The sequence below is a fragment of the Acinonyx jubatus genome, chromosome D2, assembly GCF_027475565.1.
Source record: "Acinonyx jubatus isolate Ajub_Pintada_27869175 chromosome D2, VMU_Ajub_asm_v1.0, whole genome shotgun sequence".
Classification (NCBI taxonomy): Eukaryota; Metazoa; Chordata; class Mammalia; order Carnivora; family Felidae; genus Acinonyx; species Acinonyx jubatus.
Genome location: NC_069393.1, coordinates 59,892,851 through 59,920,257, shown reverse-complemented (window position 1 = coordinate 59,920,257; position 27,407 = coordinate 59,892,851). Strand labels below are relative to the sequence as shown.

Genomic DNA, 27,407 nt, shown 5'->3' with positions numbered 1-27,407 from the left:
GAGATGGTTGGAAGACAAAGATTGCCTTGTTATGAAGATAAGTTTCTTAGAGGAGTTTCTGTTATTAGCTCTCTTCTTGATAGAAGCAGGCAATTGAGGGACAGGTATAGAGCTTCTGAATCTGCTAGGTTTTGTTTGCTTTTAACTGAAAATGGTGGCCCATCCTGGGGCAGCCTGCCATTGGCTCCTGTGCTATTAACTATAGATTTTATAATTTAGATTTTCATCAGTACTGTTAGATAAATTAATCTATACCTGTATCTGACTCCCCTTGTTTTCTAGGGAATACATTTGTAAGTTTGTTGGTTTGTTTGTGGTCATGTTATAGAGGGGACCCTAAGCCATACTTAATGTTAAAACTAACTGACTTACCACTATACTTTCTTGGTTTACTTGCTCATTGGTCAAGGAATAGCGTTATCAAGGGTCATGTGTAAAGTATGCCTACTTATCAAACAGATACTGAGTGGAGACTTATCAAGGGTTTGCAGTAGGCAAGAAGCCTGTTCCTTACTGTTAGACCAGCCAGTAAAAGTGATTCTACAGATGTGCATTTTCCTTTCAGTAGAAATGGCCCACAGCAGTATTGTCAGTATTCTGCTGGTTCAACATACCTTACAGTTCATATATAACTTGTATTAATTATATAGATTGTGTATTTAAAGCTGTTAGCAAGTTGTCAGAACATAAAACAAGGTCATATGAAATATTTTGTAAGTATTCTTAGTATCATAACAAAGGAAATGTTTTTAAAAAGTCAACTGTAATAAAGTAATTTTACTACTTTACACACACTCAGGCACACATTTACACAAATACAAAGTGCCTCCTTATTTAGTTCAATACCAGGCCTTACAGATGGAGGATTATCTTTAACTCTTCTTTTTCCATAAACTAGTTTAATATATGTAATATGCAGTTAAAGTTGTATTTATGAAAATTAAAATAAATTTCAAGCTGGTGAGAAAATTTGAAGAAACCATTCAAAATTATTCTTATTCTTTCCACCCAAGTTTCAGAGCGGTGTTCAGTGTTCTTAGAATGGTTGATTATAAAACTTAGAAATTTCAAGTTTTATATTTAAACACAAAATAAATTCCAGTGAAGTTTAGTAAAACCCTGAGTGTTCATACTTACTTGCTGTTATCATTACTCTGTTATCTAGATTGACCTACTTATTCTGGTGAACAATGAATGTTTGATTCAGTATATCATATATATTAAGCACTTTGCCAGATAGACTTGTGCTACATAATGTGTTTACTTGCTACTCACTTCTTTCCAAGTAAATTACTGATGTGAGCTGAAACATTTAAAATGGTTTTACTAACCAGGTTTACCCTAGTTTCAGTTACTCTTTGCTTCCTGTTTTCATTAGTTGCCTGGAGCCGTTGGGGCAGCTGTTTTTCCTTTTAGGGGGTGGGGCAGGGATAGGGGGGTGGTGACATCATTAGTGGTGAAAGGAGTGGGTATGTTGAAATATTTTTACGTGAAACAACAATATTTCAAATGCTTGAAAGTTCGTTTTAGTTGTTACTCTTCAGGGACAAGTATTTTGTAGGCTGTGTATTTTATGTTGAAACAAAGGATTTTCTAACTGTACCACTATTGTTTGAAAGGAATTATAATTTGAGCTTTTTATTCCGTATTAGTCACTACTGTACCTTACTGAATAAAACTCCTCTTAAGCTTGATACTGTAAACAAGTGACAAATGAAATATTTACCTACTTATTGGAACTGTTGTCTCTTTTGTTTTGGTTTTTTTGGCCAATTGATAAAGTATCATCATCTTTAATTTTAATATTACTAAAGAAAATAGTTAAGCATTAGATAGATTGACTCTGGATAGTGTTCAAAAGTCTGTCATATAGTGTTAAGATGTGTTAGATAAGATCATAGTAAAATTGTCATATGAGGAATTATTTGAAGATGATTATTTAAAAAATCTTACCCCTTATCTTCACATAACTGTAGACTTCATGGCAGATTTTATTCCATGTTAGTGATAATGTGATTACTTAATAATTTATGTTTACATTTTAGTTAAAGTTTTCTGTTCTCTTTGTGAGAGTCTGTAACTTGAATTTTTAAAAGAAAATACATTTTGGAGCACCTGGATGGCTCAGTCAGTTGAACGTCCCACTCTTAAATATATATTTTTTGTTTATTTTGAGAGAGAGTGCATGCAGGCAAGGGAAGAGCAGAGAGGGAGAGAGAATCCTAAGCAGGCTGTGTACTGTCAGTGTGGAGCCCAACACAGGGCTTGATCTCATGAACCATGAGATCATGATGTGAGCCAAAATCAAGAGTTGGATCCTTAAGAGACTGAGCCACCCAGGTGCCCTGCTCATCCCACTCTTGATTTTTGCTCAGGTCATGATCCCAGGGTTGTGGGATAGAACCCCACATTGGGCTCTGTGCTCAATGTGGAGCGTGCTTAAGATTCTCTTTCTCTCTCTCTCTCTGCCCCTCACCCTCAGCTCTCAAACAACAACAACAACAACAAAAGAAAAGGTATTTTTTAAATGGTTTTTTTCATTTTTTTCACATTTATTTATTTTTGAGAGACAGAGTGCAAGTGGAGGAGGGGCAGGGAGAGAAGGAGACACAGAATCTGAACCAGGCTCCAGGCTCTGAGCCATCTGCACAGAGCCCGATGCGAGGCTTGAACCCACAAATTGTGAGATCATGACTTGGGCCAAAGTTGGATGCTCAACCAACTGAGCCACCCAGGTGCCCCAAAGAAAAGGTATTTTGTTGACGTCCATGAATGACCCAGGAAAGTGCTTTGAATTTTCCCTATAATAATTTGAATAAAGGAATTAAAATCTGTGGGGAAAATCTTTTCTTAGTGTAGTTACTACCTCTCATTTTTTTGTGTGTTTATTTTGAGAGAGAGCAAGAGTGGGGGAAGGGCAGAGAGAGAATCCCAAGCAGGCTCAGCACTCAGCAAGGAGCCCATGGGCTAATCCCAGGAACTGGGAGATCATGACCTGAGCCAAAATTAAGAGTTGGACACTCAACTGTGCCACCACTCAGGCGCTCCTCTACCTCTAATTTTTGAGGAAAGAAAAAGCCTGACTTTAAAAAACCGTTTCATTGAGGTATAAATATATGCAATAAACTGCACATATTTAGAGTATACACTAAGTTTTGATGTATGTGTACACATGTGAAACAATCACCATAATTAAGATAATGAACATATCTCTCCCAAAAGTTTCTTTGCGTCCCTCTTTGCCTTACTCCTTCACCTCAGTCAACCACTAATCTTATTTCTGTTACTGCAGATTAGTTTGCATTTTCTGGAATTTTATGTAAACAGGATCATGTAGTATGCAGTCTTGTTTGTCTGCTTTCACTTAGCATAATTCTGAAATTTATTCATGTTGTATATCAGTAGTTCATTTTTTTTTTTAAGTTTATTTTGAGAGAGAAAGCACCAGGAAGGGAGGGGCAGAGAGAGGAGAGCATGAGAATCCCAAGCAGGCTTCAGACTAGTGTGGAGCCCCACGTGGGACAGAAACCCACAAACCCTCAGATTGTGACCTGAGCCGAAGTAGATGCTTAACCAGCTGAGCCACCCAGGAGCCCCAGTAGTTCATTTTTTTTTTTTTAATTGCATAGTATTATTCCATTGTATGGATGTACTACAGTTTATCCATTCAGCTGCTCATAGATGCTTGGGTTGTTTTACTTTATGGTTATTACAAACAAAGTTGCTGTGAATATTTGTGTATAAGTCTTTACATGAATATTTGCTTTCACTTCTTTTTTTAAATTTTTTTTTCACATTTATTTATTTTTGAGAGAGCATGAGTGGGGGAGGGTCAAAGAGAGAAGGAGACACAGAATCCAAAGCAGGCTCCAGGCTCTGAGCTGTCAGCACAGAGCCCGAAGCGGGGCTCGAACCCACAAACTGTGTGAGATCATGACCTGAGCCAAAGTTGGATGCTCAACTGATTGAGCCACCCAGGTACCCCATTTGCTTTCATTTCTCTTGGATAATTAGGAGTAGAAAGGTTGGGCCATATAGTAGATACGTGTTTAACTTTTAAGGAAATGAAAAACTTTTCCAAAATGCTTGTATCATTTTTATATTTTCAATCAGCAGTGTATTAGAGTTCTAGTTGCTCTAATTCATCACTAAATTTGGCATGGTCAGTCTTCTAAAAATTTTAAGCTTTCTTTTTTTTTTTTTTAATTTTTTTTTTAACATTTATTTATTCTTGAGACAGAGAGAGACACAGCATGAATGGGGGAGGGGCAGAGAGAGAGGGAGACACAGAATTGGAAGCAGGCTCCAGGCTCTGAGCCATCAGCCCAGAGCCCGACGCGGGGCTCGAACTCGCGGACCACGAGATCGTGACCTGAGCTGAAGTCGGACGCTTAACCGACAGCCACCCAGGCGCCCCTAAAAATTTTAAGCTTTCTAATAGTAATGTAGTGGAATATTACTGTAGTAATTTGCATTTCCCTGATGATAAATGACCTTGAGCATCATTTCATATACTTAATCGCCATCTATCTTGATTGATGAAACATCAGTTCAAATCTTTTGCCTGTATTTTTATAATTGTTTGTCTTATTGCTGTATTTTGAGAGCTCTGTGTATTCTGGATATAATCCTTTTTCAAATTTGTGTAAGTTGCAAATATTTTCTTACGTACTGTAACTTATCTCCCCTCTCCCTTACTGGAGAGATAGAAAATATATTTAAAAAAAATTTTTTTAAGTTTATTTATTTGAGAGAAACAGCATAAGTAGGGGAGGGGCAGAGAGAGGGAGAGAAATAGAATCTCAAGCAAGCTCTGTGCTGCTGGCACAGAGCCTGACATAGGGCTTGAACTCGTGAAACCATGAGATCTTGACCTGAGCCCAAACCAAGAGTTGGACATTTAATCGACTGAGCCACCCAGGTGCCCTGAAAAAAATATTTTTTAATGTTTATTTTATTTATTTTGAGAGAGAGAGAGAGAGAGAGTGGGCACATCTGTATGCCAGTTCTTGGGGGAAGGGCAGAGAAAGAAGGAGAGAGAGAGAATCCCAAACAGGCTCTGTTTGGGATTGATCCCATGAAGTGTGAGATCATGACCTGAGCTGATACCAAGAATTGGACCCTTAACTGACTGAGCCACCCAGGTGCCCAGAGATAGAAAATATATTAATGGAAATGCAATATGAAAATACAATTTTGTTTTGTTTTTAGCCCTCTGTTAGCAATAAAAAGGACCTGTATAATAAGTTGAATATACCAACCAGATTGAAGAGACAATATTTAAACTTTCTAAGGGGGGGTGCCTGGGTGGCTCAGTTGGTTAAGCATCTGACTTGGACTCAGGTCATGATCTCAGTTTGTGAGTTCGAGCCCCATGTCGGGCTCTGTGCTGACAGCATAGATCCTGGAGCCCACTTCGAGTTCTGTGGCTCCCTCTCTCTCTGCCCCTCCCCTGCTCACATTCTGTCTCTCTCTCAAAAAATAAATAAACATTAAAAAAATTAAAAAACTTTCTAAGGGAATAAAATATTTTAAATATTTTGCATCACTCATACACATGTAAACCCTAAGGTACAAAACATATTAACATAGCTTATGATGTGAACCTAACATAGCTTATATATGCGAATAAGTTGATTTATTGTTTTATTTTATATATTATTCCCTCACTTTACTCAGGTCTCTGAACAAATGTCACCTCTTCATAGAGGTCTTGGAAGGTTTTTCTATCTGTAGTGTAACCATTGTCACTGTTTATTTCTTCATTTTATTTATTTGACTTCTACCATATACCACTTACGATCATCTGGCACAATATTATATATTTGATTATTATCCGACTCCACTAAAATGTAAGCTCCATGAGCCTGGGAATTTGTTGTTGTAGCTTGTCTTTTCCTTAATAGTGTATTTTTTTTTCATTTGACAAAATACAGAATCCTTTTTAAAAAATTTTTTTAGTGTTTATTTTTACATACACTGATTTTTATTTTTTATGTTATTTTAATTAATTAACTAGTTTTTTCTTTAATTTTAATTTTTTTTATAATTTACATACAAATTAGTTAGCATATAGTGCAATAATGATTTCAGGAGTAGATTCCTTAATGCCCCTTACCCATTTAGCCCATCTGCCCTCCCACAACCCCTCCAGCAACCCTGTTTGTTCTCTATATTTAAGAGTCTCCTATGTTTCGTCCCCTTCCCTGTTTTTATATTATTTTTCTTCCCTTCCCTTATGTTCATCTGTTTTATATCTTAAATTCCTCATATGAGTGAAGTCATATGGTATTTGTCTTTGTGACTGACTAATTTCCCTTAGCATAATACCATCTGAGTTCTATTCACGTAGTTGCAAATGGCAAGATTTCATCCTATTTGATTGCCGAGCAATACTCCATTGTATAGATATACCACATCTTCTTTATCTGTTCATCCATCAATGGACAGTTGAAGAAGGCCTGCCTTTTATTCTGAGATTACGTTTTTCCTATTTCCTACTTTTTTGGTGTTAAAATTGCCTTTCATGAAATAGTAATGATAGTAGATGGCAGTTTATTTTAATGTCCCGAATGGCATAATCCAAAGATGACCACCCTATGGGAACCCCCAAAATTGCTTTTGAAATATTACTGAGTGAAGGAATCCAGGATCTGGTAACCACTTACCATTTCAGAGGGCCATGTGACCCCAATTCCTCAGAGGTGTGGGAGGCTGCAGAAAGAGCCTCACCTCGACAATAGTGGTAAAACATCAAACAGTAGAAGACTTAAAATGCCAGAATTTGGGCTTTGCCATTCATAAATTCATATAGAAAGAAAAGTACCATTGCTACTTGATGCCCCTTACCCATTTAGCCCACCCCTCCTCCCACAACCCCTCCAGTAATCCTGTTTATTCTCCATATTTAAGAGTGTCTTATGTTTTGTCCCCCCTTCCTGTTTTTATATTATTTTTGTTTCCCTCCCCTTATGTTCATCTGTTTTTTGTCTTTTAAAGTCCTCATATGAGTGAACTCATATATTTGTCTTTCTCTGACTAATTTCGCTTAGCATAATACCCTCCAGTTCCATCCACGTAGTTGCAAATGGTAAGATTTCATTCTTTTTGATTGCTGAGTAGTACTCCATTGTGTATATGTACATGTATATACATACATACTGCATCTTTATCCGTTCATTGGTCGATGGACATCTGGGCTTCTTCCATACTTTTGTTATTGTTGATAGTGGTGCTGTAAACCTTGGGGTGCATGTGCCCCTTCGAAACAGTACACCTGTATCCCTTGGATAGATAACTAGTAGTGCAATTGCTGGGTTTTAGGGTAGTTCTATTTTTCATTTTTTGAGGAGCCTCCATATGTTTTCCAGAGTTGCTGTACCAGTTTGCATTCTCACCAGCAGTGCAAAAGAGTTCCCCTTTCTCCGCATTCTTGCCTGAGTTTTTAATGTTAGTCATTCTGACAGGTGTGAGGTGGTATCTCATTGTGGTTTTGATTTGTATTTCCCTGATGATGAGTGAGGTTGAGCATTTTTTCATGTGTCGGTCGGCCATCTGGATGTCTTCTTTGGAGAAGTGTCCATTCATGTCTTTTGCCCATTTCTTCACTGGATTATTTGGGTTTTTTTGGGTGTTGAGTTTGATAAGTTCTTTATAGATTTTGGATACTAACCCTTTATCTGATATGTCATTTGCAAATATCTTCTCCCATTCTGTCAGTTGCCTTTAATTTTGCTGATTGTTTCCTTCGCTGTGCAGAAGCTTTTTATTTTTATTTTATTTTGATGAGGTCCCAGTAGCTCATTTTTGCTTTTGTTTCCCTTGCCTTTGGAGACGTGTTGAGTAAGAAGATGCTGTGGCCAAGGTCAAAGAGGTTGTTGCCTGCTTTCTCCTCGAGGATTTTGATGGCTTCCTGTCTTACATTTAGGTCTTTCATCCATTTTGAGTTTATTTTTTGTGTATGGTGTAAGAAAGTGGTCCAGGTTCATTTTTCTGCTTGTCGCTGTCCAGTTTTCTCAGCACCACTTGCTGTAGAGACTGTCTTTATTTCCATTGGATATTCTTTCCTGCTTTGTCAAAGATTAGTTGGCCATACATTTGTGGGTCCATTTCTGGGTTCTCTATTCTGTTTCATTGATCTGAGTGTCTGTTTTTGTGCCAGACAGTGTCTTTTGAAGAGCAGAAACCATAAACTTTGATGGGATCTAATTTATCAACCTGTTTAATCAATTGTGTTTTAGGTGTGGAAACCAGGAGATTTTTACTAACTCAAGAGCTCTCAAAGATTTTCCCTTAGGGGGCCTGGGTGGCTCAGTCGGTTAAGCATCTGACTTCAGCTCATGTCATGATCTCATAGTGTGTGAGGTTGAGCCTCGCATAGGGCTCTGTGCTGACAGCTCAGAGCCTGGACCTGCTTTGGATTCTGTGTCTCCCTCTCTCTCTGTTCCTCCCCTGCTTGCACTCTGTCTCTGTCTCTCTCAAAAATAAACAGTAACATTTTTTTAATGTAAAAAATCTCCTGCTTATGCTGTGTCTCTGTCTCAAAAATAAATAAAAACATTAAAAAAATGATTTTCCCTCATGTTTTCTTCTAAAAGTTTAGGAGTTTCAGGTTTTACATTTAGGTCTATCATTTATTATGAATTACTTTTTTTAAAAGCAAACTCTGTGCCAAAAATGGGGCTCGAAGTCATGACCCTAAGATCAAGAGTTCATGCTCTACTGACTGAGCCAGCCAAGCACCCCTTGCATTAATTTTTATATTAATTTTTATATATCCTGCCAGGCGCCTGATTACACTGGCTAGAATAGAACCTTCAGTACAATGTTGAGTGGTAACAGCATACATCTCTTTTGTCTGATCTTAGGGAGAAAACATTCAGTCTTTCGCCATTAATATTATGTTAGCCGTAGGTTTTTGGTAAATGCACTTTATCATACTAAAGAAGTTCCCTTTTATACCTAATTTGCTGAGATTTATTTTTTTTAAATCAGTAAAGCATGTTGGATTTCGTCTTGTACTTGTTTGCTCTGTATTGAGATGATATATTGTTTTTCTGTTACATTGATTTAAATTTTTCTTTAATTTTTTTTTTTTTGAGAGAGCACGCGCACGAGCAAGTGGGGGAGGGTCAGAGAGAGAGGGAGACACAGAATCTGAAACAGGCTCCAGGCTCTGAGCTGTCAGCCCAGAGCCTGACGTTGGGCTCAAAGTCACCAACCATGAGATGATGCGTGAGCCAAAGTCTGGTGCTTAACTGACTGAGCCACCCAGGCACCTCTCATTGACTGATTTTAGGTTGATAAATGATCCCAGGGTTACTGGGTAGCTCAGTCGGTTAAATGTCTGACTTAGACTGGGGTCATGATCTCTCCCACATTGGGTTCTGATCTGGCAGTACAGAGTCTGCTTGGGTTCTCTCTGTCTCCTCTCTCTCTGACCCTACCCCACTCATGCTTTCTCTCTCTCTCAAAATAAATAAATTAAGTAAAAAAAGAAAAGAAAGATAAGTCATCCTGTGTTCTTGGACCTAACACCACTTGGTCGTGATGTATTATTTTAATATGTTGATGGATTTGATTTTTATTTCTGTGTACATATGTCAGTAATAATGTCCCCACTTTCATCTGATTCTAGTTATTTGAATCTTATCTCTTTATTTCCTAGTCATTGTAGGTAAAGGTTTGTCAATTTTGTTGGTCATTTCAAAGAACCAACTTTTGTTCTCATTGATCTTTCTGTTGGGCTTGGGTTTAGTTAATTTACCTTTTTTTTTTTTTTTTTTGTCTCTCTCTTCTAATTCCTCAAGACATAGGTTATTGATTTGAGATTTTTTCCCCTCTTTTTTGTTTTATTTTTTTTAAGTTTATTTATTTTTATCATAAGTGGGGAAGACGCAGAGAAAGGGAGAGAGAGAATCCCAAGCAGGCTCTGAGTTGTCAGCACAGAGCCAGTTGCAGGGTTTGAAGTCACAAACCATGAGATCATGTCCTAAGCTGATATCTGGAGCCAGATGCTTAACTGACTGAGCCACCCAGGTGCCTCTTTATTTTTTATCTGAGAGAGAGAGCGAGTGTGCACGAGCGCACACACACACACATTTTCCTTGTGATTTCTTCTCTGATCCATTGGTTGTTTGAAAGAGTGTTTTTTAATTTCTGTGTATTTGTGAGTCTTAAGGTTTTTCATCCTGTTGCTGATTTCCAGCTTCATTCCATTGTGGTAGTAGAAGATATTTTGTATGATTGCATTTTTTGTCAGTTTTTAAACATGTATTGATACTAGCTTTGTGATTGAGCACTTGAGAAGAACGTGTACTCTGTTGTTAGGTGGAGTGGCCTATACACATGTTAGGTATAGTTAGTCTATAGTGTTGTTGTAGACCTGAATATCCTTATCAGTAGTTAAGTCTTCAACAGTTATTGTAGCACTATCTGTTTCCTCCTTCACTTTTATCAATGTTTGCTCCATGTATTTTGGAGCTCTATTGTTGGGTGCATATGTTTGTAATTGCTGTATCTTTTTGGCAAATTGACCTTTTTATCAATTATACATAGTGATTCTTTGATCTGAAGTATACTTTGTTTAATGTTAATATACCCACTCGAGCTTCTTTTTAATTGGAGTTTTTAGGCATTTTGAATGTAGTGCAATTTTTAAAAATATAGTTAAGTCTACCACCTTGCTATTTTGTCCTGTTTGTCCTGTTTTTTTTTTTGTTTGTTTGTTTCCTTTTGTTCTTTTTAACTCTTATTTTAGGTTGATTATTTTTTTGTTTCTATTTTGTCTTTTGTTGCCTTACTGGCCATAACTCTGTGTAATTTTGGTGATTGCTTTAGGGTGTATAGTATGCATGTTTACTTTGTCACAGTCTGCTTTCAAGTGCTACTGTACTACCTCTTGTACACTATAAGAATCTTACAATAGTATATTTTTATTTTCCCCCTACCCACCTTTGGGCTATTGATGTCCTACATTTTACTTCTAGTTATATAATAAACTTCACAATACTTTGTTACTACTGTTGCTTTAAACAGGTGTCTTTTAAACAGATTTAACATAGGAATGGGGTGCCTGGGTGGCACAGTTGGTTAAGCATCTGACTCTTGATTTTGGCTCAGGTCATGATCTCACAGTTTGTGAGTTTGAGCCCCACATTGGGCTCTGTGCTGATGGCGTAGAGCCTGCTTGAGATTCTGTCTCTCCTTCTCTCTGCCCCTCCCCTGCTTGTGCTTACCCTGTCTCTCTCTCTCTCTCTCTCTCTCTCTCAATAAATAAATAAATAAATAAATAAATAAACTTAAAAAAAAGATTTAACATAGAAAAAAAATCTTTTATAATTATTCTGTGTAGATTGATTTCCATCTGGTATTATTTTCCTCTTGCCTGGACTTCTTTAAATTATTTATTTATTTATTTTTTTAGTTGGCTGGTGATGAATTCTTTCAGCTTTCATGTGTCTGAAAAAGTTTATTTCAGAAAGATATTTTTGCCAGGTATAGAATTCTAGGTTGATACTTCTTTCAATGCTTTAAAGGTGTTTCTTCACTTTCCTCTGGCTTCACTGTTTCAGATGAGAAATCTTTTTTCTTCTTTATGAATGTGTTTTTGGGGTGCTTGGGTGGCTCTGTTAGTTGAGCATCCAACTTCGGCTCAGGTCCTGATCTCACGGTTCATGAGTTTGAACCCCATATTGGGATTGCTGCTGTCAGTACAGAGCCCTCTTTGGATCCTCTACCCCCCGCCCCTCCCTGCTCACGTTCTCTTTCTCAAAAACGAATAAACATTTATTAAAAAAAAAAAAATAATAATGTGTTTATTTTCTCCCTAGCTCCTTTTTAATATTTTCTCTTTATCACTTTTTAAGGAATTTGGTTTTGATGTGCTTTGATGTAATTTTAATGTTTCTTGTGCTTGGGGTTTGCTGAGTTTTCTTGAATGTATGGATTTATGGTTTATATCAAATTTGGAAATTCTTTATCTGTTTCTTTAATTTTTTTTTTTCCTCTTTTTGTCCTTTCTCTTTTCCTTTGTGGACTCCAATTACACATATGTCAAGGTGCTTGGAACTTGCACAGCTCACTGGTGCTCTTAATTTTTTTTTTTTTTTTTTTTTGGTCCTTTTCTCTCTTTTAGTTTGAATAGGTTCTATTGTTTTTTCTTCAACTTCACTAATGTTTTCTTTCATGTGTAACCTGTTCATCCTATGCAGCATGATTTTTATTTATTTATTTATTTATTTATTTATTTATTTATTTTTCAATACATGAAATTTATTGTCAAATTGGTTTCCATACAACACGCAGTGCTCATCCCAAAAGGTGCCCTCCTCAATACCCATTACCCACCCTCCCCTCCCTCCCACCCCCCATCAACCCTCAGTTTGTTCTCAGTTTTTAAGAGTCTCTTATGCTTTGGCTCTCTCCCACTCTAACCTCTTTTTTTTTTTTCCCCCTACTGCTCCCCCATGGGTTTCTGTTAAGTTCCTCAGGATCCACATAAGAGTGAAAACATATGGTATCTGTCTTTCTCTGTCTTATTTCACTTAGTATAACACTCTCCAGTTCCATCCACGTTGCTACAAAGGGCCAGATTTCATTCTTTCTCATTGCTACGTAGTACTCCATTGTGTATATACAGCACAATTTCTTAACCATTCATCAGTTGATGGACATTTAGGCTTTTTCCACAATTTGGCTATTGTTGAGAGTGCTGCTATAAACATTGGAGTACAAGTGCCCCTATGCATCAGTACTCCTGTATCCCTTGGGTAAATTTCTAACAGTGCTATTGCTGGGTCATAGGGTAGGTCTATTTTTAATTTTTTGAGGAACCTCCACACTGTTTTCCAGAGCGGCTGCACCAATTTGCATTCCCACCAACAGTGCAAGAGGGTTCCCGTTTCTCCACATCCTCTCCAGCATCTATAGTCTCCTGATTTGTTCATTTTGGCCACCCTGACTGGTGTGAGGTGATATCTGAGTGTGGTTTTGATTTGTATTTCCCTGATGAGGAGCGACGTTGAGCATCTTTTCATGTGCCTGTTGGCCATCCGGATGTCTTCTTTAGAGAAGTGTCTATTCATGTTTTCTGCCCATTTCTTCACTGGGTTATTTGTTTTTCGGGTGTGGAGTTTGGTGAGCTCTTTATAGATTTTGGATACTAGCCCTTTGTCCGATATGTCATTTGCAAATATCTTTTCCCATTCTGTTGGTTGCCTTTTAGTTTTGTTGGTTGTTTCCTTTGCTGTGCAGAAGCTTTTTATCTTCATAAGGTCCCAGTAGTTCATTTTTGCTTTTAATTCCCTTGCCTTTGGGGATGTGTCAAGTAAGAAATTGCTACGACTGAGGTCAGAGAGGTCTTTTCCTGCTTTCTCCTCTAGGGTTTTGATGGCTTCCTGTCTCACATTCAGGTCCTTTTTCCATTTTGAGTTTATTTTTGTGAATGGTGTTGAGAAAGTGGTCTGGTTTCAATCTTCTGCATGTTGCTGTCCAGTTCTCCCAGCACCATTTGTTAAAGAGACTTTTTTCCATTGGATGTTCTTTCCTGCTTTGTCAAAGATGAGTTGGCCATACGTTTGTGGGTCTAGTTCTGGGGTTTCTATTCTATTCCATTGGTCTATGTGTCTGTTTTTGTGCCAATACCATTGCAGCATGATTTAAAAAAAAAATTTTTTTTTTAAGATTTTATTTTTAAATAAACACAACCCCAAGATCAAGAGTCCCATGCTTCTCCAACTAAGCCAGCCAGCCACCCCTCCAGCATGTTTTTCATCTCAGATAATTGTAGTTGTCATTTTTAAATGTTTGTACTAATTTTATCATCTGTGTCATTTATGCAATTGATGGATTTCTCTCCTCATTATGGGTCATATTGTCCTATTTCTTTGAATGCTAATAATTTTTGATTGAATGTCAGTATAAATTTTACCTTGTTGGGTGCTGGATATTTTTGTATTCTTATGAATATGTTTAAACTTTGTTTTTTGGCATGGTTGAGGTACTTGGAAGCAGTTTGGTCCTTTCAGGTCTTTTAACTTTTGCTAGGCAGGATGAAAACAATGTTTAGTCTCGATGATTTTGCCCCACACAAACCCTTCCAACTGTACTCTACTCAGTACTGTGTTAGTGATGAGGTTTTTCATTCTGGCTACTTGGGATGGGAACTCTTCCCAACCTACATGAGCTTCAGAGATTGTTTCCTTTTAACTCTGGTTGGTTCTTTTTCAGGCTTCAAATGGGTTTCCTCACCCATGTGTACTAATCATTATACAAATGAAGATTAGAGAGCTCACCTTCTGCACATCTCCCTAATTTAAAAAGAAAAAATGTTAAGAAGTAGCCTTTTGTGAATATTGAGATTTTTAAAAATTGGAATTTCCTTAAGACCTCAACAATTTAAAAAAACCTCAACAATAAGCAAATTTTATTTCCCTTGCTTTATTGGATGGACCATAATTACAGTTGAAGTCTTGTTTTAATGCATGACTATTCTGATTTCTCTTAATTTACCATAGAATACAAATTTCATATCTGAGTGTTAAATACATGTAAGTTATATTTCTGATCCTCTTCCCAATCTCTAAATCATTGATGTTCCATCATAATTCTCACTTCTAAATTGCTCCCTTTTTGGTCCACAAAATGGTCCAGATTTGTTACATGAATCTTTTTTTATTAAAAGAAAAAATCCTTATAGTATGTCTAGATTTAATTATAATAGTCTAACAAATAACTTCCTCTCAAGTTAATTTTAAACTTTAATAAGGTTTTAACTAGAGGGGCACCTGGGTGGCTCAGTCGGTTAAATATCTGACTCTTGATTTCGTCTCAGGTCATGGTCTCATGGTTCGTTCATTCAAGGCCTACGTCAGGCTCTGCACTGACAGTACAGAGTCTGCTTGGGATTCTTTCTCCTCTCTCTGCACCTCCCCCCCTCTCTCTCATGCTCATGCCCTCTCTCTCTTGCTCTCTCATAATAAAGAAAAAAGATTTTAACTAGAATCTTTTGTATGTACCAGTACTGTTGTTCTGTAAACAGTGTTTGGAAATCATGGTTACTTTAAAAACTTACAGACCTAAATATATATTCAAAAGAATTGGAGACTGCTACATAAATATATTGTACATACCTGTTCATAGCAGCACTATTCACAGTAGCCAAAAGGTGGACATAGTCCAGACATCCATCAATTGTGATGAATTGTGATAAATACATACAATGGAAACTTGGTACAATATGGATGAAATGAGAAATATTATGTTAAATGACAGAAGTCAGACACAATAGGTTACATGTTACATGATTCCATTTATATGAAATATCCAGAATAGATAAATATGTCGAGACAGAACCCAGATTGGTGGTTGCCATGTTGAGGGCTAAGGGGGATGAGGGAGAAACTGCTTAAAGTGTAAGGGGTTTTACTTTGGAGTGATGGAAATATTTTGGAACTAGATAGAGGTAGAAATTGCACAATGTTATGAATATGCCGTTGACTTATTTTTTATTGTTTGACTTTATTTATTTAAAAGATCTTATTTTTAAGTAATCTCTACACCCAAAGTGGTGTTTGAATTTTTTTTTTTAATGTTTGTTTATTTTTGAGGCAGAGACAGAGCATGAACGGGGGAGTGTCAGAGAGAGAGGGAGACACAGAATCGGAAGCAGGCTCCAGGCTCTGAGCTGTCAGCACAGAGCCCAACACGGGGCTCGAACTCACGGACCGTGAGATCATGACCTGAGCCGAAGTCGGCCGCTTAACCGACTGAGCCACCCAGGCACCCCCCAAAGTGGTGTTTGAACTCACAATCCTGATATCAAGAGTCACATGCTCTTCCAATTGAGCCAGCCAGGTGCCCCTGACTTATTTACTTTAAAATGGTTTAACTTTTTTGAATTTCACCTCAATGAATTATTTAAAAAAAAAACAAAAACAAAATTTAAAAATTGACTTAATGTCGTAAGTGACATCAAGAGTTGGGCGCTGAACTGACTGAGCCACCCAGGCACTTCTGTGGCACTCCTTTTTTTTTTTTCTCTAAATATTTTATTTTGAGGGCACCTTGGTGACTCAGTCAGTTGACTGACTCTAGATTTCAGTTCAGGTCATGATCCCAGGGTTGTGGGATTGAGCCCTGTGTCGGGCTCCACATTTTGTGTGGTGCCCTCTTGAGATTCTCTCTTTCCCTCTCCCTCAGTCCCTCTTCCCCACACACTCTCTCTCTCTCTCAAAAAAAAAAAAAAAAAGATTTAATCTCTACACCCTACCTTAGGTTCAAATTTACAGCCCTGAGATCAAAAGTTGCATGTTCCAGGGTGCCTGGGTGGCTCCCAGTTAGAGAGAGTTCAAGATCCTGCATCAGGCTCTGTGTTGACAGCTCAGAGCCTGGAGCCTGCTTCTGATTTTGTGTCTCCCTCTCTGCCCGTCCCCTGCTTGTACTCACGCTCTCTCTCTTTCAAAAAAATAAACATTAAAAAAATTAAAATAAAACTTGTATGTTGCACTGAGCCAGCCAGGCTCCCCATGCTCACCTTATTTTAGATGTTTATTCTAATAGGTGAAATGCTTTAGTTTTTTTCTTTTTTTCTAGTCCATAGTCTTTAATTCCAGCTGAAAGATAATTGTAGAAAAATTTAAAAGCATGATATAATTAGGAATCAGACATTCATTACTTGCAATTCTACCCCCATTGATTGAGCTTAGTGTGTTGATTAGAATTAAAGAGTTGCTGGGGTGCATGAGTGGCTCAGTGGGCTGAGTGTCTGGCTCTTGATCTCAGCATAGGTCATGATCTCACAGTTTAGGTTTGAGCCCCATGTTGGGCTCCACCCTGACATCAAGGAGCCTACTTAGGATTCTCTTCCTCCCTCTCTGTCTCTGTCTCTGCCTTTCTGTCTCTGTCTCTCGGCCCCTCCCCTGCTCTTGCGCACACAAGAGTGCGACCACATGCACTCTCTCAAAAATAAACATTAAAAAAAAGAGAAAGAGTTGCTTACTTTACATATTTTGAAACCTATATTAACTGAAAATTAATATATTTTCACAAATCTGTTGTCTAGGTCTCTTCTAGAATCTAGGATTGAAGTTAGTTTTTATTGGCAGTCATGCTTAATTATTTGGAATATGATCTGTCTGGATAGAAATTACCATATGAAATTATTTTTGTAAATTGACAGTTTAGAAGGGTAAGTATAATTTTTCAGTATATTTACCATATTCGGTATATTTTTTTATTAAATTTTTTTTTTCAACGTTTATTTATTTTTGGGACAGAGAGAGACAGAGCATGAACGGGGGAGGGGCAGAGAGAGAGGGAGACACAGAATCGGAAACAGGCTCCAGGCTCTGAGCCATCCACCCAGAGCCCGACGCGGGGCTCAAACTCACAGACTGCGAGATCGTGACCTGGCTGAAGTCGGACGCTTAACCGACTGTGCCACCCAGGCGCCCCCATATTCGGTATATTTAAATAGATAATTATATCAGTAAATTTGCAATCTAGAGTTTTTCTGATTTTTAAAAAAAATCAGGTAACAGTAAATAGATACCAACATTAAGCTACTAAACTACTGATTTTCTTTTCTAGAATTCAGCATACAATTGAAATAAAATGTCAACCTCCTGGAGTGATCGGTTACAGAATGCAGCAGATATGCCTGCTAACATGGATAAGCATGCCCTGAAAAAGTATCGGCGAGAAGCCTATCATCGGTAAGTATTTTGTCTGTTTAATCCTCAAAACAGCTCTGTAAAGTGGGCACACATTGTCCTCATTTTACAGATGATGAAATTAGTGTGTAGAGAAGTTAGGCAATTTACATAGATTATAAGGCCAGTTTATGGTTCAAACCTAGTCTAGAATCTAGATTTTTAAGTGCTAGTACACCATACTGCTGCTGCTGTGTTTTAATATATCTACTAATAAAAGTCCTTAACTGAAGAAAGTCTTCAGCTGCTGGAGAATTGTACCTTAGTTAACATTTTTTAAATTTCTTTAAGAGAGAGAGAGAGGGAGAGAGAGGGAACACGCAGGAGGGAACATGCAGGAGAGGGCAAGAAAGGGAGACACAGAATCTGAAGCAGGCTCCAAGCTGTCAGCACAGAGCAGGACGTGGGGCTAAAACCCATGAACCGTGAGATCATGACCTGAGCTGAACTCTGATGCTTAACTGACTGCCTGAGCCACCCAGGCGCTCTGTACCTTAGTTAATAAGAGTGAAATTCTTGGGGTGCCTGGGTGACTTAGTAACCAACTAAGAGCCTCCGACTTTGGCTCAGATCATGATCTCACGGTGAGTTCGAGCCCTGCATTGGGCTCTCTGCTTTCAGTGTGGAGCCCACTTTGGATTCTCTGTCCCCCTCTCTGCCCCTTTTCTGCTTGTGTGCATGCACTCTCTGTCTCAAAAGTAAGTAAAAACATTTAAAAATAAGAATGAAATTCTTATTTGACATTTGCTGCAAGCTGATTATATTTTTTAAATAGATTTTTTGAAATTGTGTCTCCTGGCTACTGTGTATTAGATTGAATGTGGTAATGCTGAGTATTAGCAACATTTATTATCTTAAGACTAATATTTTCTCTAAATCCTTTTAAAAATCCTTTAAAAGTTTAAAATGTAAATATTTTTATATGCCACTCTTAATGGAGTCAATTAAATGGCTGTTTCTCCCTAAATCTTCAGTAGCCAAAATACGTAGAAGTTAAGTACTGCGTTTAGAAATCGTTTGTTTTTAGACAGAAATTAGAAGTTTACATTTTCCATAAATTAATAGGTTACAAAGTCCTGGTCCCTACTAGAACTATCTGGCTTCCCATCTTGGGTAAGCAAGGTATAAGTAGAAAGAAATGCTGGTGTACTGGTAGTGCTAAAAGGTTGTATGGGAACTCCAGGAACTGACAACAACTCATAATTACTCATTTGTTTCTAGGTTGGAGCAAAGAGGAAATATACAGGTGTTTTATACTTGTTCAGTTATTTGCTTAGTGTTTATGCTGCATACATTTGGTTATGATGTAACATGTTTGTCAGTAGAAACAGGGGCTAGAATTGTGCAATGAAGAGAGATCATCGAGTAAACATCACATGTCCTAATTGTATGTAGTATGTCATATATAGCCTGAGTGCTTCTGACTCATTTAGAATGATATTTCCTGTAAGATTGTAGATTGGCTCTGCACCCTATAGTCTTCATATAGTAGAGTACAATCTGAAATAATAGAAACAGGAGAAAAACATCTTCAAGGATTTGAATTTTTAGATCACTTAAAACATTTTTTTTCCTTTTTATCGTGGTAAAGTGTACACATCATATAGTTTACGTCTTCACTGTTTTAAGCATATGGTTCGGTAGTTTTAAGTACATTCATACTGTTGTGCAGCCATCACCAGTATCCATCCCTCTAACTTCATTTTGTAAAATTGATACTATACTTATTAAACAGTAACTCCCCTTTCCTCCTCCAGCCCCTGGCAATCACCATTATACTGTCTGTCTTTATAATTTTGATAACTCCAAGTATTCATATAAGTACAATCATACAGTATGTCTTTTCATGACAGACTTATTTCAGTTAGCGTAGTGTTATCAAGGTTTATCCAAATTGTCGTATATTGCAGATTTTCCTTTTAATGTAGAATTTGGGTTCTTGAATTTTTGCAAGTATTTGTTTTTGTTAATTAAACATTTTTAATGGAAATCATTTAAAAGGAATTTATTTTAGTTTTCTAGTTAAATAAGTTTGTAGAATATTCTGTTTCTAGGGCTTTTTATTAAAGACATTTATTGGAGTTGGTATTTATCACTGGTTGAATTAGGTAGACTCTGATGATTATTTATCATAAACTATACACTGTATGTGATGCTTTAGAATTCCCTTTTTAGAAGAAGCTAAATATTTTTAGGTAAGTAAATAGATATCTAACTTCGGGCTTTTTTCTTGCTAACATTAATCTTAAAAATGATGGTCATGAGTCATTTTTAAGAAACTGGCCTTCAGAATGTATGACTATTGTACGTCTTTCATTTCCTTATTATGGTTATTGAGTCTTCTAGGCTGAAGATAATTATCAAGCCAAACCCTTCATTGGAATAGTTTTGCTATATGGTCAGAAGATAGGCTGAGTTGCTCAGATGTTACAGTGGCTTGAAGGAGGCAAGTTAGACAACTACCTCTTAGGTAGTTCCTTGTTTAACACTGAGAATCTGATAGTGATCAGTATAGATCACAATTTGTATCTATCAAATCCAAGAATGGAACAATTAGATTTTGCATCTTCTCTCGACGTTGACTGTGCCCAGGGTGCTGAAATCAGGTATTTGTTTCTTTCCTTTTAAATTTTGATGATTATAGTACAGAAGAATTTCTGTAAGTTGGTTCTTTATGAATACAGCTTATGAATTCAGCAGTGGTTTTATCATGTTGAAGTGAGGTCTGATAAACAATTGGGCCTGTGAATTTTTGGTTAAGCAGTCTTTTGCCTTATTTTAAAAGACATTGTAATCACTTTGTCTTTAAGTTCTTTATATTTTTCCAAAATGATTTTTTAAGTTGAAATTTAGGCCTCCAAAGCCATTCCAGTGCTTATTTAAACCTCTCTAATTTCTTCTCTACTCAGAGTTAAATTATTATATATGTTTAAGGAGTAAAAAGGTATTTGTATACCTATATAAAATTATTTTGTAGTATTTGTAGCTTGGCACACTGGTAGAATTAGAAGTGTTTATGATTTTTTTTAACTGCAAGTTAAAAACAAGTATCAGGTTTTATACAGAGAGAGACTGCCATGTTGATAAATTTTAATTTCTTTCTCACTTAACCACTTAGTAGATATCACATGAATGTCATTCAGCTTTTTAGTTGTATCGTTGATTAAGCTGAATTAACCTGTCATTTTAGTATGGGTTTTAATAGTCAAATGGACAAGTTGATAAGATTTCAATAGCCATCTTATGAATTGAAAATCACATGGAAGAGATAGGTCCTCAGAAATGTCAAGCAGCTGTATTCCTTAAATAATATACAGATGGCATATATCTTGTCAGAATAAGAAGAGTGAGGTCGAGTTATCAGAACTGTGTTAAACTTTTTTTGTTAGTATATCATTCTAATGCTTTGAATAGTCTTTCATATTCCTAGGGAATGGCAGATAAGGATTCAGGGGCTGGGAAGGGTTTTTTTCACCCTATTTTTTTGCCTAAAATATTAGCTCTGAAGAATCCTATTCAACAAAAAAGAATTAACTATCAATACACACAACTTTGCTGTATCAAGAAAATTATGCTGAGTTAATAAAGCCAATCTCAAAAGTTGGCCTAGTACATGATTCCATCTCTATAACATTCGTGAAATGACAAAATTATGGAGATTAAGAACAGTAGTGTTGCAAGGGGTTAGGGATTGGGGTAAGTGAAGGCAGGTGAGCATAGCTGTAAAAAAAATAACACAGGGAATCCTTATGATTGGAACTGTTTTGTGTCTTGACTTCAGTGATGATTACATGAAGCTACATACACATGAATGCATGTAAAGCTGGGGAAATCTGGATAAAGTTGGTGAATTGTATCGATATCAGTTCCCTGGTTGTGCTATTGTACTGTATTTATGCAGGATCTTCTCCTTGGTGGAAACTAGGTGAACGATATAGAGGAATCTTTCCGTGTTATTTCTTGCTACTGCATATGAATCTAGAATTATCTCAGCGTGAAAAGTTTAAAAAATTTCAGTGACCTACCTTTTTTTTTTTACATCATAGGTATTCCTGGTCTCTACTAAGTTCTCTTCGTAATGTGTGGTGATCCTACTTTATGGAATACAGATTCTCTAAACTTTATTGTTCAAAAAAAGATACTGGATCCTAAAACATTCTCAGTTTGTTTCTCTGCTTCCGTTCCCTTTATGCTTCTTCCAAAAACCTACCTAAAAGTAAAATAGAAAAGTGGTGGTGGCAGTGGCAAGGAAGAGAGAGAATAAGAGATAGCAGATCTTTGATTTAATGAAATCCATAGAAAGAAACTCTGTTTGAAGACATGTTACTCATATTTAGATAGCATATTTCACCTTCAAGGACTCTTGTGTATGACTTCTTTTATTCAAAGTAATGTTTGAGAGATAGATTCATCTATATTTTTGTGTGTGTCAGTAATTTGTTCTTTTTTATTATTATGTTGCCTTCCATTGTTATCAGTATACCACAGTTTGTTCATCTATTTTCTGTTTATGGACCTTAGAGCTTTTTGGTTTTTAGCTATTAAGTATAAGGCTGCTACGGACTGAGAAAATATTTGTAAATCACACATCTGTTAAAGATTTCTTTCCAGAATATATAAAGAACTTAAAAATTCAACCCAATGAGGAAATGGGCAAAAGACTGATTCTTCACTACCGAGGATATATGGATGGCATAAAAACAAAATAGCCATTAGCTCTAACAGTTTGTTTTGTGGATTTTTTAGTGATTCTACATATAAGATCATGTCATGTGCAAATAAGGATAGATTTACTTCTTTTCCAATTTGGAGGCCTTTTTTCTTGCCTAATTTTGGCTATCATGTCCAGTACAGTGCTGTATAGGACTAGTAAGAGTAAACATCCCTTTTCTTTTGCCTCACCTTAGGAAGAAATCTTGCAATCTCTCATCATTTAGTATGATGTTAGCTGCAGGTTTATCATAGCTGTCCTTTAATCAGGTTATGAAAGTTCCTTTTTATTCCTAGTTTGAAATTCCTTTCTAGTTCTAGTTTGTTGAATGTATTTATCATGAAAGGGTGTTGGATTTTGTCACATGCTTTTTTGTGTCTATTGAAATGATCATGTGGTTTTTGTACTTTGTTGGATTTGGTTTGCTGGTATTTTGTTGAGGATTTTTTTTTTTTATCTACATAGGGATATTGTTCTATATTTTCTTTTTCCTGGCTTAGGTATTGAGATGTACTACTGGCTCAACTCTGATGGAAAAATTTGAGAAAGATTGGTGTTAATTTTTATTTGAACATTTGATAGAGTTTACCAGGGAAGCTATAAATTTTCAGCTTTGTTGGATGATTTTTTATTTTTACTTTAAACAGTATTTATTGATATTCACTTTATGAAATACATACAAGGTCATGGATATAACCGGTTTATACAACCAAAAAAGATTTTGCAAATTCTCTTTCTTAAATTGAAAAACGCAAGAACTATGTCAATATTTGGATATACCAGCATCCATATTCAGCATCAGGACAATGTGCATAAGTTAATGTTCACATCTCCTTCTTCTCTCATACTTTGTCTGTCACCCCTCCCCTCCAACTTGCTTAAGTACAAAAGGCTTCCATCTATCTGAAGTAGCCAGGGCTACTTGTGTCTGTACACTGTTTTAGCCCAGGACTGAGGTTGCCTGTGCTGTTGGAAGATTTTTTTTTATTACTGACTTAATTTCTTTACCTTATTATTGGTTTGTTCAGATTTTCTATTTCTTCTTGAGTCAGTGTTGGTAGTTTGTGTGTTTCTAGGTATTTGTCCATTTCATCTCTTTTACCTATTATGTTGGCATACAATTGTTTATAGTATTCTCTTCTATTTGTTTTTATTTCTTTAAGGTCAGTAGTAATGTGTCTGCTTTCATTTATGACTTTAGTAATTTGATTCTTTTTTTCTTCATTCTAGCTAAATGTTGTTATATTGTTGAAACCAACCTTTGGTTTCATTTACTTTTCTCCAGTGTTTTTCTGTTTTGTTTTATTTCTGCTCTGATCTTTATCGTTTCCTTCCTTCTGCTTGTTTTTTGAGTATAATTTGCTCTTCCTTTTTGAATTTCTTAAGGTAGAAGCTTGGGTCATTGCTTTGAAATGTTTTCTCTTTTAATAAATGCGTTGTAAAGCTATAAATTTACCTCTCAGTACAGCTTTCACTACATCCCCTAAATTTTGATATGTTGTGTATTTTTGAGTGATCTCTGAAGTATTTTCTATGTTCTCTTATGATTTCTTTTTGACACTTCAATTATTCAGGAATGTGTTGTTGAATTTCCACGTATTTGTGAATGTCCCACAAACTTTTTGCTATTGATTTTACCTCATTCTTACATAATCTTCTATATGTACTTGACAAGAAAGCATGTTCTGCTTGTTTTGGGTGGAGTATTCTAGAGATGTCTACCTTTATTTGTCAAAATTATTTTCACTGAGTACACACATTCTTACATATATTTTTGAAATCATGAGTTTGCACTATTCTAATTCCAGTTTTTCCCAATAAGGTTCTTTTTTTTTTTTAATTTTAGTTTTAAGTAATCTCTACACCCAGCAGAGGGCTTGGGCGGGCAACCGTGAGATCAGGAGTTAGACGCTCTACTGACTGAGCCACCCAGGTGCCCCCTTGTTTACTTTGATTTCATGAAAATATCTGTTGTTCTGTAAAGAGAACCCTGAATCTTCACAACATCAACATCTTTATTCATTTGCTCATTCTAATAATACATCTAGAATAGTTTCATAATTGATTTGCTTATACCATAACAAACAAACTTTTAAAAAGTTCAGAATTTGGGGTGCCTGGGTGGCTTAGTTAAGTGTCTGACTCTTGATTTCAGCTCACAGTTTGTGAGTTTGAGCCCCACATCAGGCTCTGCACTGTCAGTGTGGAGCCTGCTTGTGACTTGCTCTGTCTCCCTCTCTCTCTACCCCTCCTGCTTGCTCTCTCTCACACTGTCTCAAAATAAATAAATAAACTTAAAAAAAATGTTTTAAATAAATAAAAAAAAAATAAAAAGTTCAGAATTTGTTGCATTACTTTTGCTTTCTTACTCTACCCTGCCAGTGACTAATAGTATGTAATCAGATGCCTGTTTTTTTAAAGTTATTTGGATTAGTTCTTTTTTGCTCTTTTTCTATACACTATGGTTAGGGTAGTTGTATGCAGTGAAATTAGGTTCATTTGTTTACTTTTTACTTGTATTTTTTTCTTCTTTCCATTCTTACTGATTTAATTGTATTTATCATTTAATACAATATATAACGTTACATAATACATCCTGTTTCATAACATCATATGTTATTCAATATACTAGTACTGAGCTTTTAAAGTTACACAAAAGGCATATCAGAAGTGTCAGTCTCATATGTATTCCTCCTCAATAACTTTGGATATATTTTCTTTTTTTTTTTTTAATATTTATTTATTTTTGACAGAGAGAGAGAGAGACAGAGCATGAGCGGGGGAGGGGCAGAGAGAGAGGGAGACACAGAATCTGAAACAGGCTCCAGGCTCTGAGCTGTCAGCACAGAGCCCGATGCGGGGCTGGAACTCACTAACCGTGAGATCATGACCTGAGCTGAAGTCGGACACTTCAACTGACTGAGCCACCCAGACGCCCGTGGATGTATTTTCTTTATCTTGCTTGGGATTCGTTGGAATTCTTGATTCTATGCTTGTCTTTAATTGGTTTTCTAAATTCTCAGTCATTATCTTTTCATATATTGTCCCTACTCTACTCTCTATCCTCTTCTGAACTCTGATAAACATGTTAGACTTTAGCACTGTGTCGTCTCTTCTGTTTCTTTCTCCTGTATTTTCTATCCTTTTTTCTCTCTGTGTTACATTCTGGAAGGTTTTTCCTGACTTATCTGTCCGTTCACTAATTCTCTTTTTAGTTAGGTATGACCTGAATCTATCACATTTGAAATTCTGGTTTTTATAATTTTTGATAGTTTCATAGTTTCATTTTGGAATCTTGTATCAAGTATGCTATGTTACTTTTTATATTTTCTAGTTCTACAGTAAACATTTAAGCCTTAAAGAACCTTGGTTTAAGAATCAAAAGACCAGAAGTACATTTCTGGCTCTATTTCCAGCCACTTCCTTTCAAGGCTTTTTGTTTATTTTTATTAAAAAATTTTAATGTTTATTTATTTTTCAGAGAGGCAGAGAGAGAGAATCCGAAACAGGCTTCAAGCTGTCACCACAGAGCCTGATGCAGGGCTTGAACTCACCAACTGCAAGATCATGACCTGAGCCAAAGTCAGATGCTTAACTGACTGAGCCACCCAGGCACCCCTCAAGGCTTTTTAAAAGAGAATTTTAGGGGTGGCCCAGTTGGATGAGCATCCAGCTGTTGATATTGGCTCATGTCATGATCCTGGGTTGTGGGATAGAGCCCCATGTCTGGGTCTGTACTGAGTGTGGAGCCTATTTGGGATTCTCTGTCTCTTCCCCCCCATCCTTCTCCCCCAGCCCCCCCCCCCTTCCCTACTTGTGCTCTCACTCTCTCTCTAAAATAAAAAAAAAAGAAAATTTTAATTGTTAATACATCCATTCAGAAATTAAAGTATTTCAGAAGTTAAACACAATAATCCCAAATTTTAATCTCTTTATTTATTTATTTTTAAACTTTTATTTTTGAAAGAGAGAGAAAGAGAGAGTGCCAGAGAGGGAGGGGCAGAGAGAGAGGGAGACACAGAATCTGAAGCAGGCTCCAGGCTCTGAGCTGTCAACACAGAGCCCGACGTGGGCTTGAACCCACAAACCGTGAGATCATGACCTGAGCTGAAGTTGGATGCTTAACTGACTGAGCCACCCAAGTGCCCCCCAAATTTTAATCTCTTAATTATTTTTTTAACAGTGTTTAAAATTATTTAAGTGATAGACAAGTAAATTCTTTTTTGTTTTTAATGTTTGTTTATTTTTGAAGAGAGAGAGAGAGCACAGGGGAGGGGCAGAGAGAGAGAGGGAGACAGAGGATCCAAGTAGGCTCTGAGCTGTCAGCTCAGAGCCCAGTGGGGGGCTCAAACTCATGAACCGTGAGATCATGACTTGAACCAAAGTCAGACACTTAACCTACTTGGCAACCCAGATGCCCCTAAGTAAATTCCTTTTTTTTTTTTTTTTTTAATGTTTGTTTATTTTTGAGAGAGAGAAAGAGTGGAAGTGGGGGAGGGCAGAGAGAGAAACAGTATCCAAAGCAGGCTCCAGTCTCTGTGCTGTCAGCACAAATAAATTCTTATTGTACAATATTCAGGAGTACAGAAATGCAGAGTGGAATATGAAAGTTCCCCTTCACTTTCCCTTTCATCCTCATACCTCTTTCTCATAGGTGAACACCATTAGTAGTTTGGAGATCATCTTTGTAGTCCCTTTTCAATACATTTAGAATACATGCATATGTGTGCATTAAATTTTTTTTTTTAACATTTATTCATTATTGAGAGACAGAGAGAGAGAGACAGAGCACAAGCATGGGAGGGGCAGAGAGGGGGGGAGACACAGAATCTGAAGCAGGCTCCAGGCTCTGAGCTGTCAGTGTTATGCCCAGAATTCGTGATCCCCAAAGACCACTAGGGAGCCGAGTCCGATGCAAAAGCAAAGAGCCTTTATTCGAGCTAGCTCGAGCTCAATCCCCTACCTGCACCGACGCAGCGGTGAGA

General features: G+C 36.8%; 1 protein-coding gene across 5 annotated transcripts in view; it reads left to right on the top strand.

Moving 5' to 3' along the window:
- The window catches only part of NT5C2 (5'-nucleotidase, cytosolic II), a 146,684-nt gene that overhangs the window by 56,578 nt on the left and 62,699 nt on the right, over nucleotides 1-27,407 (top strand). For 3 of the 5 annotated variants that reach the window (XM_053207778.1, XM_027062975.2, XM_027062974.2), the window contains exon 2: nucleotides 17,590-17,714. In XM_053207778.1, coding sequence (XP_053063753.1) covers nucleotides 17,614-17,714 — 101 coding nt within the window. In that variant the 5' untranslated portion in view covers nucleotides 17,590-17,613. Of the gene's footprint in view, nucleotides 1-17,589; nucleotides 17,715-17,757; nucleotides 20,318-27,407 lie in introns of those variants that run through there. The other 2 variants (XM_027062972.2, XM_053207777.1) reach the window with 2 other exon arrangements.